The following is a 19,006-nucleotide window of genomic DNA, read 5'->3' on the forward strand; positions in this document are numbered from 1 at the left end:
TGGTGATGTGCACAGCGCTGTGTCAGTGGGAGAGGTTCTCCCATTCACATAGCCACTGCTGCTCATTGAGGTGGGGTTTTATTATGTCAACAGGGGAGCTCTCTCCCATCGGCATAGTGCAGCTCCACAAGCGATCAGTATCAGTACAGCTGTGCCTCTGTAAGCTTTCTAGTGTAGACATGGCCATAAATGTGCCATTGAATTGAATTTTTTGGTGAACCACATGTTGAGATGGAGTTTAGAGACTAATACCTGCTAAATGAAACAATGCAGACCTAGTTCTACAAGAATGATGTTTCCATTTTGCTTGGCCCAAAGGTGTAAAGCCCTATTGGAGACCTATATGTAGAACTGAACAGTAATAATGAAAACCAACTTTTTGGAGGCCTGATACTGGTGCTTGTCTTACCATCTGAGAAGAGACATTCCTTGTGATGCTAGAGGCTAATATCAAACTGTAAAGCAGTTTCCATCTTGTTTTAAGACTGGCTTGATAGTCTGAATGTTTAGTTAACAACTCAAAGATGTACAATCTATAAGTGTTAGTATTCCACTCCTACATGTGTCACTGAGGTCTAAATTAAGTATAACCACACAGGAAAAAGACGTGGCCACTGTTGTAGACAGCTCAGTGAGAATTTCTCTCTGATGTGCAATGGTGGTCAAAAAGCAAACAAAATGTTAGGATGTGTAAAGAATGGAATGGATAACAGTGAAAAATATAAGACCACTGTATAAATCCATGGTACACCTTCAGCTGTATTCAGTTCTGGTCACCATATCTCAAAAAGATGTAGAAGAAATTGGAGCTCAGAGAAGAGTGACAAAAATGATTATCAGGAAGGAGAGAGTTCCACATGAAGAGAGATTAACATGTTTGGAATTGTTTACTTTAGACAAAATATAGATAAGAGGGGACATGATAGAGGTATAGAAAATGAGTGGTGTAGAGAAAGTGAATTAGGCATTCCTATTTATAATTCTCATAATATAAAATCATTCAGTGAATTGGAAAGGAAATTATTATAAGACTGATAACAGGAAATTCACTTTTTTAAAAAACTATCTTCTATTCGACATGTGGAACTCTTTGCCACAAGGAAGCATAGTGTTGACAGAGATGGCTATAGGAGCCTGCTGGGGAATTAGTGCCTGTGAAAGGCTGCTAGTGGGGAGCTGAGGAGGATTCTGGGCAGGGTTGAGGAGCAGAGGCCTGCATTTTTGTGTGCACACATGTTGTATGCATTTAAGATTGACGTTTTCAGCCTGCAGTAGTCACACACATACTGAGAGTAGTTGGGGAGTGCTCAAAAACCAGAAGATAGACCAAAAATCATTATTATTTTTTAAATCTCCTGATTTTTAAAAAAGACATTTGATGAATTTGGGGATTCTGGGTCATGATTTTTGAGCCATCAGGGTTGGCAGCATAGGCACTGGGGATAGGAGCTGGGGCAGGAAGAGGTGGGATCGGGCGGGAAGAGGCGGGGCGGGAGTGGAGGCTTGGAGGAAGGGGTGGAGTGGGGGCGGGGCCTGGGGCGGAGTCGGCGCGGGCACCCTCTGGGAACTGAGGAAGTCGGTGCCTATGGTTGGCAGTACTGAAACAGAAATGTAAAGATTTGAAATCCTGATGTTTTAAGGTAAAAACAATTTTCTTTTTGAAATGAGTACAAACAAATCCATTTCAAGTAGCATGTGGATTAAATTCTAAAACACAAGAAAGAAAAATGTAATTTGCAGTTCCAGGTTTCACATTTTCCCCCACCCCAGTGAAGAAATAATGGACATTACTAGTGGATCTGGAATTAGGATTCTTTGTTTATGAGACTTCTGCTGTCTGACGAAATCTAGTTTTCTCAACACCCAATAAAGGGTCTTTCCTCTCTTCCCTTTACAGGATGGCAGACACCGACCTTTTTATGGAATGTGAGGAGGAGGAGCTGGAGCCATGGCAGAAAATCAGTGACGTGATTGAAGATTCTGTTGTTGAAGATTATAATTCAGTTGATAAAACTGCTACGGGTAAAAAGCTATTTTAGTATAGAGTTATGCAAGATACAGATGTTGTATAACACAGTATTTATATTTAACTAATCACGGAAGTTTCCCTTTATGTGCTGTTCAGTAAATATTTAGCTATCAAATAATAGATATATTAAAACATAAATTTTCTGAACAGTTAGAAATTCCTGATGTGTAACTGTGAACAGAGCTTTCATATGGCTCTGCAGGAGCTGACCTTCTGGTTATACTTCAGCAGACTGGACCTCCTGCTTATTAAGAGGCAGGAAATGCAGTTTAACAATGGAATTAATGTGGAATTAGAGATTTTCAAAGTTATTTGAAGGTATGATTTGTTTTTTGGGGGAGGAAACTTTGGTTAACAGTTGTTCATCTATTGTTAAATCAACCAACGTGATTGTTTTAAAAAGTACCCAATTTATAACTTGTATAAGAATAAGATATTAAATAACATTGTGGGTATGTGTGTATATATAGTGCTTTAAATTTTACAAAGTACTTTTGCAAATGTTACTGTTAAGTAGTCTGCTCATTCCAACAGCTTTGAAAAGCTGACTCTCCCACTAATTTTAACAGCAGACTGCATTTCCTATGTCCTAGCCTATATTGTCAGACTGTCAAGATGGCAACCTGTTTGATTAATTACTTTTTAAAATCACTTTATTTCACTATTTTAACTGATTTTGGTCTTGATCGTGCAAGTGCATGTATGCTTAACTTTAAACACCTAAGTAGTTCTATTGACTTCAAAGCATGCATGCTTGAAGGATCTCAGGTCCGTACTGTTTATAATTAAATTTGGTGATTAGAATATCTTTTTATTATATTGTTGTTTTTCTTTAAGAGAAATGTTAAGACTAATTTAAAGGGACTTAATAGGTAGATACAACACTTCTCATTTTTTCAGTTTTGATTTAATAGTTCCAGTTATAATTACCCAATCTAGGTATTTGTATAAGAATGATGCATCATAAATATTGACTTGAGCTGTTATGAACATGTTGAACGGGGCTGGGATAAAGTAATAAATATTTAAATTGGGTAATTATCACAATAATTGATTTAAAATTCAAGAGTAGATGTAACATGAATAAAATAAAAAAAAATTTACTCACTATCCTTCTGGTTCATCCCAGTTTATTGAGCCTGGTGTGTGTTGTGAGTTGTTGTTGGGTTTTTTTAAGTCCTTTCCTAGCTGTGCATGTGGGTGGAACAGACTGGCATATTTAATAAATTAGTCTTTTGTTTGGCCATTTGAATTGCTTTTTCTTGGCCTTTTGGCTAAGATCAAGAATAGCATCAGTTTAATATCTGGTACTTTTAGGGACTATCTTGTGCTCTAGTTCAAGGGTAGTTGGCCTATTGCATCTTTAACTACTATGAACCTAGGTTCTAATCCTGTTATGCGGTGCTCTGGGGGTGTTCTTGGCAGCTAATTTTTTAACTTCTTTTGACTAGCTGCTGTTTGCATCTTGTTGTTAACATGGGATATTTGGGGAAGGATTCAACACCAGGGCTTTTACAAGAAACCACAAGCTAGTAGATGCTGGGTATATTGGTAGGTGAGTAGGATAAGACAGTGCCTCCAACAGGGAGGGTGTAGTTCTGCTTCTTTTTGGTGCCATCTGCTTCTTCATGTTCTTCCAGCTGGAGCAGAGCTAAAGGGAGGTTTCTGTGGCAGACAGAGTGGCATCAGCAAGGAGAAAATAATTCAGCAGGGGATGGGGAATAATCTGTTTTAGCAAATAAGTAACAATGGTCTTGAACTGGCCAAATGCCTTTTTTGCTTGTGTAGCTTGGTAGGAAATACTGGGCTTAGAAAACAGGATACCTGAAACTACAGGTTTTACTTAGTGTAATACAATAGCAATATGCCCAAACAGCATGCTGTTATGGCATCTCTGCAAACTTTGTAGTGTCTCTGTGTTATTTTTCTAAATGTGACTATGAAATTCCTTCCTGGCAGTTTCAGTGAGTCTGCAGCCTGTTTCTGCCCCTCTGCCGATTGTTGCCCATGCATCCATAGGAGGTAATCTCTCTACAGCTACATCGGTCAGTAGCAGTGGGGCTCAAAACAGTGACAGTGCTAAGAAGACACTAGTGACGCTGTTTGCAAACAACAATGGTAAGCAGAAATGCTTTCAATATATTATGGGTGTGGGTGTTCAGGGGGGAATGTTAGGCCATAATGGTAGCTATACGCTCTTGTGCTTGTGAACCTGTGATATTTCACAAGCTAAGTAGGAATGGGTCAGGTTAGTACTTGGATGGGAGACCTCTTTTAAAAACTGTAGGTTCTTTGAGTGCTGTCCCTGTGAGTGCTCCACTTCAGATATTGGTGCACCCCGGCACCGCTAATCGGAGATTTTTGGTAGCAGTGCCTGGTCGGGATGCACGTGCGCAGTAGCTGTCTCGCGGTACTGTTGGAACTTCATCTAGCGCTTGCGCAGCCCGACCCCCTCAGTTCCTTCTCAACTGTCCTTGGCTGCAGACAGAGCTCCAACGGCAGTGTCAAAAATTTACCTAGAAAACTATTTCTAATCTTACTGTTAAGTTTAATTCCCAGTAGTTAGTTCATAGTTAGTCTTAGGTTTCCATTTAATGACTTAGACTTTCCCCATTTAAAAAAAAAAAAAAAATCTCGGAGAGCCTTCCTCTTCGTTTCTATCTCCTTGTACTATGACAAAATTGGACAATGAAAATGCCAGGCTTCCTTGGTTTTAAATGCTGCACTTCGTGTAAGGAAGCTATGCCTGTCTCTGATGGACACTCACAGTGCATCCGTTGCCCGAGGGAGACGCACATCCCTCAAAATTGCAATCATTGGAGCAACTTTACAGCCGGAGCAAGGAGGGATAGCGATCTCAGACTTAAAAGCATCCTTATGGAGAAATCCCTAACGCCATGGTCTACCTTGGAAAAACCCCATCGGGGATTCTCCAGGTGCCTCCTCACTGGACAGAGCGAGTTCCCTTTCCTCCAGAAAATCGAGGAAGAGAGAGACATCTCCAACCCATGGAGAACCTCTGAAGAGGAAACAGTCTGTAGCATGATCACTACCCTCGCTGCCGATGGCCAGTGGAGTGAGCACGTTTGATGCTCCAGGCACCTCCGGCACCATCCGTACTGGGACCTCTTTGGCAGAGATAAGGAGTCAAGTAGTAGGCACAAATCAGCCTCCTTCTCCATGGCATCGAATACCCTAAGGAAGGACATGGTGCCGATAGCGCCTCCAATTACCATGCTACCTCCGCCAGTGCCACATGCTGCGGAGCCAATGCCTGAATGCACTAAGTCAGCACCAACCAAGACCACACACAAGCGGGCGGTACCAACAGGACCGAACTCACAGGCATCTACACATAAAAGTATGGCACCGATGCCCATTGCACTGCGCATCCTCCCTCACTCAACTGACATTGAGATAGCATCCAAGCCTGGGTCACTTATACTCGGCACCGACTGTTCTCCAGTGCCAATTGCACTGGTACAGATGGACTCACCTAATGCCCAGCAATTTTCAAGTGACAAGGAAGATGACCTAGGAGAGGCAGTCTTCCATTCAGGGCACTCCTGTCCATCAGGCACCAAGCCACCGCCATTGCACAAAAGTGCCAGGGACTGGTTACACAGGGACATGTCCTTATGCCTTTGATACGGTCTCCCACAGTATTCTTGCCAGCAAGTTAAAGAAGTATGGACTGGATGAATGGACCATAAGGTGGATAGAAAGCTGACTAGATCATTGGACTCAACGGGTAGTGATCAATGACTCCATGTCTAGTTGGCAGCTGGTATCAAGCGGAATGCCCGAAGGGTCAGTCCTGGGGCCGGTTTTGTTCAATATCTTCATTAATGATCTGGAGGATGGCATGAATTGCACCCTCAGCAAGTTTGCAGATGACACTAAACTGGGAGGAGTGGTAGATAAAATGGCAGGTGGGGATAGCATACAGAGGGACCTACACAAATTAGAGGATTGGGCCAAAAGAAATCTGATGTGGTTCAACAAGGACAAGTGCAAAGTCCTGCACTTAGGACGGAAGAATCCCATGCACTACTACAGACTGGGGACCAAATTGCATCTTGGCTGGTGGTGCCTGTGACACAGGTTCACCGCATCCACCACCAAGGAGTTTGGTTGAGGGGGGCGAGAATAGGAAATCCATGCCTTTATTGGGCACGTAATATTTCCTATCTGCCCTTTTGCCCATGGCGGGTATGGTAGCTGGAATTTGCCATACTGATTCTTCTAGTTCCAGCAGGACGCTATTAATTGGTAGTGCTAGCTTTGTTGAGGACGCTGGGTGTAGTATTTTTAAGAGCTGATGTTGATTTTCAGTCACCTCTTCCAGAGGGACGTTCTGACTTTGTACAGCAGCCTTGAGTATTGGAATCCTCCAAATCCTCGGAATCCTCATGGAACTCCGAGGGCTCAGTGGCTGTCACTATAGAAAGGCAAATCTGTTGCCTCTGTGGGGTGTGAGGTCTTTGGGTCTGAGATCTGAAGACCTCCCATGGGTCCCATTGTGCCCAGTGCATTGGGAATGGCATAGGAGGACACGTCCATGGGTTAGCCAGCCGTAGAATCATAGAATATCAGGGTTGGAAGGGACCTCAGGAGGTCATCTAGTCCAACCCCCTGCTCAAAGCAGGATCAAACCCAACTAAATCATCCCAGCCAGGGCTTTGTCAAGCCTGACCTTAAAAACCTCTAAGGAAGGAGATTCCACCACCTCCCTAGGTAACCCATTCCAGTGTTTCACCACCCTACTAGTGAAAAAGTTTTTCCTAATGTCCAACCTAAACCTCCCCCTCTGCAACTTGAGACCATTACTCCTTGTTCTGTCATCTTCTACCACTGAGAACAGTCTAGATCCATCCTCTTTGGAACCCCCTTTCAGGTAGTTGAAAGCAGCTATCAAATCCCCCCTCATTCTTCTCTTCTGCAGGCTAAACAATCTCAGTTCCTTCAGCCTCTCCTCATAAGTCATGTGCTCCAGCTCCCTAATCATTTTTGTTGCTCTCCGCTGGACTCTCTCCAATTTATCCACATCCTTCTTGTAGCGTGGAGCCCAAAACTGGACACAGTACTCCAGATGAGGCCTCACCAGTGCTGAATAGAGGGGAATGATCACATCTCTCGATCTGCTGGCAATGCTCCTAATGATACAGCCCACAATGCCATTAGCCTTCTTGGCAACAAGGGAACACTGTTGACTCATATCCAGCTTCTCGTTCACTGTAATCCTCAGGTCCTCTTCTGCAGAACTGCTGCCTAGCCACTCGGTCCATAGTTTGTAGCAGTGCATGGGATTCTTCCATCCTAAATGCAGGACTCTGCACTTGTCCTTGTTGAACCTCATCATATTTCTTTTGGCCCAATCCTCTAATTTGTCTAGGTCCCTCTGTATCCTATCCCTACCCTCCAGCGTATCAACCACTCCTCCCAGTTTAGTGTCATCTGCAAACTTGCTAAGGGTGCAGTCCACACCATCCTCCAGATCGTTAATGAAGATATTGAATAAAACCGGCCCCAGCACCGACCCTTGGGGCACTCCGCTTGATACCGGCTGCCAACTAGACATGGAACCATTGATCACTACCCGTTGAGCCCGACCATCTAGCCTGTTTTCTATCCACCTTACCATCCATTCATCCAGCCCATACTTCTTTAACTTGCTGGCAAGAATACTGTAAACAGGGAATTATGATATTCCCATACTTGGACGATTGTCTATTGAAGGGTCGCGTTCGAGCAGAAGCAATACACTTCACATAGAAGAGTATGACACTTTTCCATACCCTACAGTTACAAATAAATGATAAGAAATCTACTTTAGTTCTGGTTCAGCAACTAGAATTCATCGGCGCTTACCTAGACTCGATAGAAGCCAAAGCTTTATTACCATTGACCAGATTCTTCACAATGACCACTCTCATATCCGTAGTCACAAACAGTCCAAGGGTCTCTGCACGCACCTGCCTAGAACTGTTAGGACACATGGCGGCTCTGTCTTTGTGATCAAGCACAAATGACTGCACATGCACGATCTCTAGGGATGACTGAGCACAATCTAAACAGACTCCTGTCACTACCACCAAAAGTCATACAATCACTACAATGGTGCATAAACCCATGCAATGTGTGCGCAGGTGTCCTGTTTCACCAAGACCCAGCATCCATCCAGATGCCTCACTGATCGGATGGGGTGTGCACTTGAATCAACACACAATCCAAGGGAAATGGTCTCCCGTGGAGTTGTTATTACACATCCATCTACTCAAACTACAAGCAGTTCGAAACGCGTGCCAACATTTCTTACCAATGATAAGAAACAAATCACTAGGAATAATGACAGACAACATAGCCTGTATGTTCTACAAAACAAGCAGGGAGGAACTCGATCTCATTCCCTGTGCACAGAAGCCATAAAATTATGGAACCGGTGCATTATCCACAATATTACCATTACTGCGTCGTACCTTCCCGGGCCAACAGAACACAATGGCAGACACATTGAGCAGACAGTTTTCCCAAGAACACGAATGGGAACTGAACAATGACATCACACAACACATATTCCGCATGTGGGGGTCATTGCACATCAGTCTGTTCACAACATCACGAAACTGCAAATGTCCATGGTTTTGCTCATGAGCAGGACTAGGACCACAATCCTAGGAGATGCCTTTGTCATCCGATGGAACGCACCCCTCCTGTACGCATTCCCACTGGTACCGTTATTATCCAGAGTGATACACAAGATATGGACCAACAGAGCCAGGATCGTACTGATAGCTCTGAGATAGCCCAGACAGACATGGTTTCCATACCTGAACCGCAGTTTGCACCCCATGCACCCTGTACACCCTTCTTCTCCATCGGGATCTTCTCTCTCAGGATGAGGGTCAAGTTCTTCACCCGAATCTAGGAAAATTCCACCTGAAAGCATGGCTCCTCTATCGTTCCATCATGACAAACTAACCTGTTCAGAAGAGGTTGAAAAGTTGTTGCTAAACAGCAGGAAACTTACCATGCCTACCACTTACCTCCATAAATGGAAAAGATTCTCCTCATGGTGTCACGACAGCCACATATCAGCACTGATACGTTTGATTTTGGAGCACATGTTGCATTTGAGATAACTTGGGGTTATCTATTAGTTCACTTAGGATATACCTCGCAGCCAGAGCTGCTTTCTGCCACAAGATAGATGGTTTTTCAGCCTTCGTGCACCCCATTATGAAACGCTTTCTTGCAGGCATTTAGAACATGTACCCTGAAGTTTGCAACCCTACATCAGCATGGGACCTAAATATAGTCCTCCAAGGCCTTACCAGAGCCCCTTTTGAACCACTTGCTACCTGTTCTTTACTACATTTATCAATGAAGGTAGCGTTCCTGGTCGTGATCACCTCAGCACGTAGAGTGGGTGAAATTGGGGCCCTCATGGCCCATCCTCCTTATACCATATTATTTAAAGACACAGTGACTATGGGACCACACCCTAAATTTATCATTCCATCTCAATCAACCTATCCATCTACCTGCGTTTTACTCTAAACCAGATAGGTCTACACAGGAATCTATTCTCCACACTAGATGTTTGAAGAGCACTAGCATTTTACCTAGATAGAATGAAACCTTTCTATAAGTCACCAAGAACGATCAAAGAGCACAGCCATTTTGAAACAGACTATCAAAATGGATTTTGAATTGCATCCATTTATGTTACCAACAACAAAATATAGAACCCCTGACAGGGATTAGAGTCCATTCAACTAGATCGATTTCTGCCTGGACCGCATTCTTACATAATGTTCTAGTCAGAGAAATATGCCAAACTATCCCTTGAGCCTTCCGTACACACATTCACAAACCACTACATAATAACTCAGAGTTCAGAGGCCAATACAATACTTGGCCTTATGGTATTAGCCTCAGCTGTACAGCCTACTCCTTCCATAATGGGGTACTGCTCTGCAGTCACCTGAAGCGGAGCACCCACAGGGACAGCACTTGGAGAAGGGAAGGTTACTCACCTTGTGCAGTAACTGAGGTTCTTTGAGATGTATGTCCCTGTGGGTACTCCACTATCCGCCCTCCTCCCCTCTACTTTAGAGTTCGCAGAAAAGACTCTGTGGTAGAGAAGGAACTGAGGGGGTCGGGCTGCGCAAGCGCTAGATGAAGCGTCAGCGGTACTGTGGGGCAACTACTGCGCATACGCGTCACAACTGGGCACTGCTACCGAAAATCTCTGATCAGTGGTGCCGGGGTGCACCGACACCTGAAGTGGAGCACCCACAGGGGGACACATCTCGGAGAACCTCAGTTACTGTGCAAGGTGAGTAACCTCTTCTGCTGGAAGTGGAATAGATGCTTCTCTTTTCTCTAATTCAATGCTGAATCCAGTGCCCCAGCATGTTAGGGGAAATTGCTGTTGCCAGTTTTATAGTCTTTCAGATGTGGTATAAAACAAAGGACTTGACCACTTGTGGTCACTAAAGAACCAGTGTTGCATTTTGGAAGAGTAGAGATATTAAACTGGTGCATTGGCCAACTTTAAATTTGAATAATATTATTTCCTTGAACCTTTCCTGCTGTCTGAATTGGATAATGGTATTCTTCACTTCCTATTGTAAAATTGTCATTCAGTGTGCTGTTAAGCAGCTGCTGTGTTTAATTGCTGAGGTGGCTAAAGCGATTTCTCTGTCTACTTTGTATTTCAATGAATTACATTAATAAAGAGTGTTAGGATCCTTTGGGATTAAAGGGGCTATATAAATGTAAGATGATTATTATTCAGTGTCCAATAAATCTACTTAATAATCAGATACTAATTATTTTTATAGAAAAATTGATCATATGTGCAGGTAATAGGACAGGTGCTATACCTTATTTGAAGTAGTAATTTGTTTATTGAAAAAGTATTAAAAATATTTAATAGTTTTAATGATAAAGGTTGATTAGGGAGGTGCCTTAAATCAATCACAAAAAAATAATACAAATCCTTGTGGTATTGGCATGCTAATTAGATTAACACTAATAAACTAAAGCTTAAGGGTTACTGATTGATAATATTCAATATTTTAAAAGTCTGTTAGAAATACGCATTAATCAGTAAAACTGAGTTTGCTAGATGAGTATCCAAAATTTGTACTTTTAACTTAGGGGGTGGTCACTATCTAAATGATCCACAGAAATTGAAGTAGAATAGTTTTTTGTCACATCGGAAATTATTATAGTTCTATGATAGTCCTGCCAAACTCTGACACACCCTCTTATTTTGTCCACTTTTTTTTTTTTTTTTTGATGGCTGTTTAAGAGTCTTGGAAAACTGCTGCCATGATACTCTAATTCAAAGCTCCACCGTCTCATCTGAAAACGAAACCAGACTGTTCTCTCTTCCTTTCTCAGTCCCTGCTGAGAGACTGCTGCGTTGAGTCTGAATGTGTCAAGCAAACCCTTTGGGCATCTAGAACATTGGAGACTTAGCAAGATTACTAACATAATGCTGCAGGCTAGTTAGAAAATTTCAGTATGTGTTCTGTAAATCACAGAAGTATATAAAATTGTCTTCCTAATGAATTAGATGCTTGGAGTACTGTTCATGCCCTGGCCATTAACAGCTGGTATTACATTTCTACATATCTGTCTCTCCAACAGTTATATTAAAAGGAAGAGGTGTGGTCTCAATTAACGAAGACCTTTTTTTTTTTTTTGGTCTGGCTTACAGAAATGCATTAACAATTGGCACTGTGCAAATGTCACTGCCTTCTGTTTCTTTTAAGCTTTAAGGAAGAGATTAAAAACTTCAGTCACATAGACTGAGCCAAGCCAAATGAGGGTCCCGAGCATTCTTCACAGCTATTTTTCTTTTGTGTGTATGTGTTGTAGACTGTCTTTCAGTCACAGGCTACCTGACATAGAAATGAATGAAGAATTATAGTGTGCAGCATTGCACGTGTTGCCAAAACTCTGTTCAATTCTGGATGGCAATGGCACAGGAGCATAGGAGCTGCATCTAAATACTTTGCCTACTTCTCAGATCATGGTGGAGTACTGTATGTTGGGACCTATGGTCGCCACAGGATGCTCTAAAGAGGAGTGAGTCTGAGGGCTCATACAATTTCTTGGTCAACATTTGGCCTAAAAAGTAACACTGTGGCCACTACAGAATTCTGATGCAAAGTTTTTTAACTAAAGAGGTGTGTGTAAGAGGGAAATACTCTGGAGAAGCAGAGGGGGAAGCTTAACAATGACCACATGGTACTGAGGCAGAATAACATCCCAAATGCATGGAATGTATGACTGTCAGATGTACTGATATAATAGTATATGAGACTACTGTCTATAGATCATTGTGCTGGAGTGCGAGTTTGATGAAGTTGGGATATATGTTGCTTTTTGGTATCTGTTGGAGATGGAAGTGAAAGTCTTGTGGAGTGTTGGAGTGCATTATCGAGTGCTGTAGGCAATATGAAAGTGGAAAGGAATGCACAAGTCTTAATTTCTTATTTCCATTCTTTTAAGATTTTAGGTGGATGGAATATGTGGTCAACCTTAACTGCTAGTAAACTTAGTTTTGTGGTAGTGGTGGGGTTTTTTTTGTTTTTTGTTTTTAATTGTTGCTAATATCAGTTTAAGTTTGTGAAATGCTTTGCAATCCCTTGAGATGAACGGAGCTGTAGAAACATGACTATTTTCTATATCTCTCTAGAGCCCATTAGTTTACATACATTAGGCTACATTCTTCTTTTGGTTGCTGTCATACTTCTCCATTAATATCAGTTGGATTACTAGTACAACAGAGAATAACTCAGGCAATTAACTTTTAAGACCAATATGAATAAAATTCTTTGGCTGTGAATGTGGACTTTTCTTTCTGGAGCAGTGGTGTTATTTGAGCTGATGCCATCTCTTACTATGTGACTTTGGCTTACAGGGGAATCCCTTTAGGCTTGCTGCCAGCAGGGACTGAAGTGGCAAAGTGCCAGAGGGGCATCTGTCACCTCTACAATCCCTGCAATATCTACTGGCCCAGTAATTGTGAGGGTCAAATCCTGTTTTAAACTGCAGACTACATTGAAGGCTCAAGAAACGAGCCATGTCTTGAGCCATCCCAGCTTTTAGCAGTTAGTTTTTTACATTCCTAGGTTGTCTTGTTGCATTTTGCTTTACATTCATTAAAAATAATTCCAAATTAGACTTGCAAAAGTCCATTAAATCTCATCCATCTTCTCCTAGCTACTACATTATTGTTTCTTAATCAATGCTGCATGCAGGCTAGCAGACCTAAAATTTAACTTCTCTTAAACAAGATCCACCATGCTGATTAAAAAGTCAGCTTCTGGACCTGTGACCCTACAGTAACAAACCCTGTGCAGGAATTCCCTTATGGGCATGTTGTCCTTTTCAGTATTAAAATGTACAAGACTCTAAGGCCATGTATACAGTACCACTTTTGTCGACAAATCTCATGTCGCTCAGTTGTGTGTGTGGTGAGGGAACCCTGAGCGACATAAGTTTTGCAGGCATAAGTGATAGTGTGCACAGTGCTTTGTCAGCGAGGGAGCTCTCTCCCATCAGTCTAGAGCAGCTACACGAGCGATCTTACAGCGTAAGCTCACTGGCGTAGACATGGCCTAACTCTACTTCAGAAGAAGGGAAGTAGAAGGACATAGTGGAGTGAACGGCAGTACCTTTGTGTGTCTATGAATCAAATAACAGAATTGCAGAAGTTAGAAGATGGACAATATCTCTTGGTTCCTCTAGTCCATTTCTCTGCTGGAGCAGGATTGTTCATTACTGTTCAGTTTTAAATATCTGAAGTGATTAGGCTTCCACCACTTTCCTTGGGGAGATTTTCATAAATACATCTCACTTCCAGCAAGTCTTTTAAATTGGCATTCAGTCTACATGTTCCCTGTTGTTATTTCCTTCAATTATTCCTACTTCTACCTCTGTGCCCCACTCTAAATAATTCTTGGTGTTTACATATGTAGCTAGAAGGTCCAATGTTTGTCTGCCAGCTTTGACAGTGTTCCCTTACTTAATTTTTTTTTTTAAAGCAATGCTGTTATGAAAATGTGATAGGTCTCCATCTTCTACATTAGTGTGACAGTTTTGATTCAGTAATTTCACTGTCAAATAAAAACATAATTTACATTCCTGTAGCACTTTTCACCCCAAGAAGCAAAGTGTTTTACACACTTAAAATATTGAAACAGTATAAGGGAATATTTTTCCCATCTCTAATACGCGACAACAGCCTGACAGGATACAGCAATACTATACAACAGTTTAGGACAAGAAGTGAGAGAGAATACTATGCCCAGTTAAAACTACAAGGGGAATTTTGGCAGGCAGATTATAATTTCATTCGAGTGATTGTCCACACACATTGGACTCTTACTGTGCTTCACACACACACACCCATGCAGGAGACTGATTCTTTTGGTCAGTGGTCACCCTTGGTTTCCTCATGCCTCCCCATCTGACTGCATAAAGGGAAAAACAGGCCCAACTGGCCCTCACTTCCTTCTTCCTGCCCATGGCAACGAGTTGGAACCTGCAATGTCTGCTTGCTCTGCACACTCTGTCATTTTTTCTTAGCCTGGTGTATGATATCTGATTGGTGTATTTTTCTCCTTTTTGCACCCATTGGTTTTATTTCTATATAATTAGATACATTAGCCTACATCTCTCCCCTTGTGCTGGGGTACTAGCATTATTGCAGAATCTAAGTCACCAGGATTTAAGACCTGTTCCTTGTGTGATGCTTTGATGCCTATTTATGATGGGCACTCTTGATGCCTGCTATGCCTTATGAGGCAGTGAGTTCACCCATGGTGGCCTCAGTTGATGAGTCTAAGGTATTCTAGGACCTAATTAAATATATGGCAGAAACCTTAGATGTAGCCCTTGAAGTGATATGAGAGAAGCAGCACAAACTCATGGATATTCTGCATCTCTCTGCTAGTCAGGCTTCGATGCCCATTAATAAAGGGCTACTGGAGCCTGCAAAAAATAGCCAACCTGGCTACATTCAGAAGAGCTGACCGGGACTACCACATTCCTGATCAGGGATTCAAGTATTTTTATTTTCATCCAGCATTGGGTTCTCTTGTAGGGGCAGCAGTTCAGGAGAGATCAAAACAGCAGGGACTTCCTAGGTCCACACTGAGAAAGAAGGATAAGAAAATGGGGCCTTCTTCAACTGCATGGTATATTTGTCAGCTAGCCTCTGGATGAGGGTGACTATCAGGCCCTCAGCCCTTATCTCGAAATACAGACGAGTCTCATCTTACGCGGGGGTTCCGTTCCGCGGTTAGCACGTAAAGCGAAAACCGCATATAGTCAAAATTACATTGAGTTGAATGGCGGGCGGAATCGCCCGCACTGCAGGTACAGTATTAAAGTTGTTGTTTTTCTCTCTCTTTTTTTGTTTTTGCCGACCGCGTAAGGCTGAAATTGCGCATGTTAAATGTGCGTAAGATGCGACAGACCTGTATGTTTTGTTTTGTTTTTTTTAAACTGGGATAAGTTGTCTTAGTTTATAAACAAGTTTCTCAAGGAACCCCAGGAGAACATGAAGTCTGTCATGGCAGAGGGACAGCTGACTGCCCACACTTCCCTACAGGTTGAGCTGTACATGTTTAACACTATACAGCATTCACAATGGCTGCTGCAGTAGCCATGAGGAGGTAATAGTATCAGTCTTTGGGGATTCCCAGGGAGGTCCAAGCAACAATTGAGGATCTCCCCTTTGAGGGTAACAAACTTTTCAACACTGGAATGGATGAGGCCCTCTACTACTTGAAGGATTCAAGGGTGACTACACTCTTCAGGCGTCTATATCTCGACCCCAAGGAGGAAGCAGTCACTTCAAGAGCCATCCTTCATACAGCATTCCTCTACCTAATATTACAGTTGGCCACGGAGTACCTTGGAGCCACTGAAGAGGAGACAAATACTATCGCAAATGGTCCTCTGCTGCCCCATAGACTGGGGTTTCCACAAGGCAGCAGGTTTTGATGCCCATTGTGAGAACGGATAGTATAGCCTGATATTCTTTTTATGTTTAAGGGCATTCACCAAGGTTGTGACAGCTTATGTGAGGAGACAGGGAATCATGGTCTAGCCTTACTTCAACAGGCACACTGCTAGCTGGGCAGAGAAACACGGCCGGATTCTGGTTAACCTCTGGTGTGAGGTGTGCAAGACATTTGACTTCAGCAAGAGCATGAGAAGTGATCATACCTACAAAACTATATCCAAGTGGCAGACAACAGACAAAAATCCACACTGATTTGGAGCATAGAATTTATAGGAGCACTGTTAGGCTCCAGATCAGCAAGAGATTACCGTCAAGTGAGATTCCAAACAAAATTTAGGTGAAACTCACACAAGTGAGAACATGTCTCAGACTTCCAGAACACACAGCCTCATGTACTTACATTGTACAGCATACTAGACTTCACCTACGCTCCGCCTGAGATGGTCTGGGACATCACCATTCAAATCCCATACCTGGACACAGTTTCCTTACATCTGTCAGCCTGGATGCTGGCTAGATGACATCCACCAAAAGAAGCTGTTTAGCTGTGGTTCAGAACATTCTTCTACAAAGCAGGAAATATTTAGCTAGATTTAATTGCAAAGCTAAATGGAAGAGGTTTTCTGTTTGGGCGTCACCACCAGCTTTCTCCCTTAAAATCACCAATACTGGACCTTTGTAACCTTGAAACAATCTGGGCTTTCCATCAGCTCCATAAGGCTCCATCTAGTAGTAATATCTGAACATCACCTTCCTATCTAGGGGTCACAGGTTATTTTCCCACCCTCAGTGGCAAGATTTCTGAAGGGCCTTATACATGGCTTTTTCCTCCAGTTTGGGCGCCCCACACTCCTGGGACTTCAGTACAATACACCCTCGCTATAACGAACCCATCAGGATCCAAGCCATTTGTTTGTTATAGCCAGTGGTTCATTATAGTGAAAGAGCCCTGCTGCCCCGGCGGGGAAACGAGAGGAGAGGAGGCCACTGACAGTTCCTCCAGCCTTGTGGCTGTGGCAGGGCTGGAGGAGCTGTCAGCTTCCACTGCAGCTGTGGAGCTCGAAGTGGGATTCAGGGACCAGGTTCTTTATAGCTGAAGGTTCATTATTATGAAGGGCATTGTAGTGAGGACGTACTGTATAGTATTAGCAGGGTTGATGATCCCCATTTTGAGCTCGTAGCAACTATACCACTTGTCAGTGAAGACTGTATTTTTGATAGCCATTACATCAGCTCAAAGGTTAGAGGCAACTCAGGTCTTCATGACTGGTCCTCCTTATATGGTGTTTCATAAGGACATTTCCACTCTTAGACCTCACCCAAGTTTCTGCCCAAGGTTGTCTCTCAGTTCCATGAAAACCAATCCATTCACCTCCCAGTTTTCTTTCCCAAACCTCATTCAGCCCAAGGGGAAGTTAAACTTCACACACTTAATGTAGTATGGGCACTGTCTTTTTACTTAGAACTAAATCATTCAGCTCACACCCAAACTATTTGTGGCCTTTGCTGATAGAAATAAAGGACAACTTGTATCCTCTCAGAGGTTACCTAAGTATGTTTGCAGTTGCCTAAGGATATGTTGAGAGTTAGCAAGGTGAGAGCTCATTCCATTAGAGCTCAGGCAACCTCTGCTGCCTGTTTGAGGAATGTCTCAATATCTGAATTTTGTAGGGCAGCTACATGGTGTTCAATCCACACACTTACAAGACACTGTTCCTTAGTAGAAGCTTCCAGATCAGATGCTGATTTAGTAGGGCTGTTCTGCAGTCATTTATTTAAGTAGCACTCCTACTATGCACCTCCAAGCAATGGGACAACTACACTGCTTTTTAGTCAGAATAAAATCTGTCAGGGCAATCACTTGAAGAAAGAACGATTATTTCCCCTATATTAACTGGGTTCTTCGAGATGTGTTGTCCACACAGATTACACAACCTACCCTCCTTGCCCACTTCTACTAATTCCTACTTCTATAGGATTCTATATTGGTGAAAAAACTGAGGGGTGATTGGGTTCACTCTGCCCTTTATGTGCTTGGGAGTGTGGGAGATGCAAGGGCAACTGGAGCACAGGCATAGCCCCAACTAACACTGCTGACCAAAATAATCCTATCTTGCATGGATAGGGTGTGCCCACTAAAAGCAAAATCTTTGTGGACAAAGCTTCTCGAAAAACCACAGTTACTGCAGGGTATGTAACATTCTATTCTAGTTGGATTTTGGCCAAGATGCTACAGTTAACTCTTCTTGTTGTACAAATGTTGCCATGGGATCTTTAATGACCATGATTGTTCAGGATCTTGGTTTTATAACTCTTCTGAAAGATAACATATCCTCGAGCACAGACCTGCTAATATTAGTTGAGTACTGATTTGAAGAATAACACTACTGAATTGCCAACAGTACTATATGAAATACTCATTAAAAGAGATCACAGCAAAATTCCTTTGTTTTGGGTTGGCAACTTCTTACCTATACAATCTTATTTTGGCATTTTGATACAGTCTCTAATTACATGATCACACTGTTTTTTCTGCAGGACCCCTGCCTCAATCAGTGCACAGGAACAATGCTGCTGACCGAATGGGTAGCTATGCAATACTTTTTATCATCATCATTTAATGTCTGACCCCATGCCTTTTTTACTGCACACAAATTTAAATCCTGAATACAGTATTATACATTTCCTGATGGGCTTTTCTTTGAAATGCGTCACTGTGGTATCTAAGTGGTTCATAAACATTAGTGAATGAATTTCATCTTTGCAATATCCCTGTCAGGTAAGATGGTATTATCTTCCATTTTACAGATGAGGATGTCAGACAGATTGAAGCCAAAATCATCAAATGCCCCACTCATTTTGGGAACCCAACCTGAGATGCCACAGGCTTGATTTTTATTCAGAGTACTTAGTGTTTTTAT

General features: G+C 42.5%; 1 protein-coding gene across 8 annotated transcripts in view; it reads left to right on the plus strand.

Annotated features, from left to right (window-relative positions):
- POGZ (pogo transposable element derived with ZNF domain) overlaps positions 1-19,006 on the plus strand; it is a 65,762-nt gene that overhangs the window by 14,414 nt on the left and 32,342 nt on the right. For 6 of the 8 annotated variants that reach the window (XM_044991986.1, XM_044991984.1, XM_044991987.1 and 3 more), the window contains exons 2-4: positions 1,898-2,022; positions 3,989-4,147; positions 18,624-18,671. In XM_044991986.1, the coding sequence (XP_044847921.1) occupies positions 1,899-2,022; positions 3,989-4,147; positions 18,624-18,671 (331 nt within the window). In that variant the 5' untranslated portion in view covers position 1,898. The remainder of the gene's footprint in view (positions 1-1,897; positions 2,023-3,988; positions 4,148-18,623; positions 18,672-19,006) is intronic. The other 2 variants (XM_044991990.1, XM_044991991.1) reach the window with 1 other exon arrangement.

The sequence above is a fragment of the Mauremys mutica genome, chromosome 17, assembly GCF_020497125.1.
Source record: "Mauremys mutica isolate MM-2020 ecotype Southern chromosome 17, ASM2049712v1, whole genome shotgun sequence".
Lineage (NCBI taxonomy): Eukaryota > Metazoa > Chordata > Testudines > Geoemydidae > Mauremys > Mauremys mutica.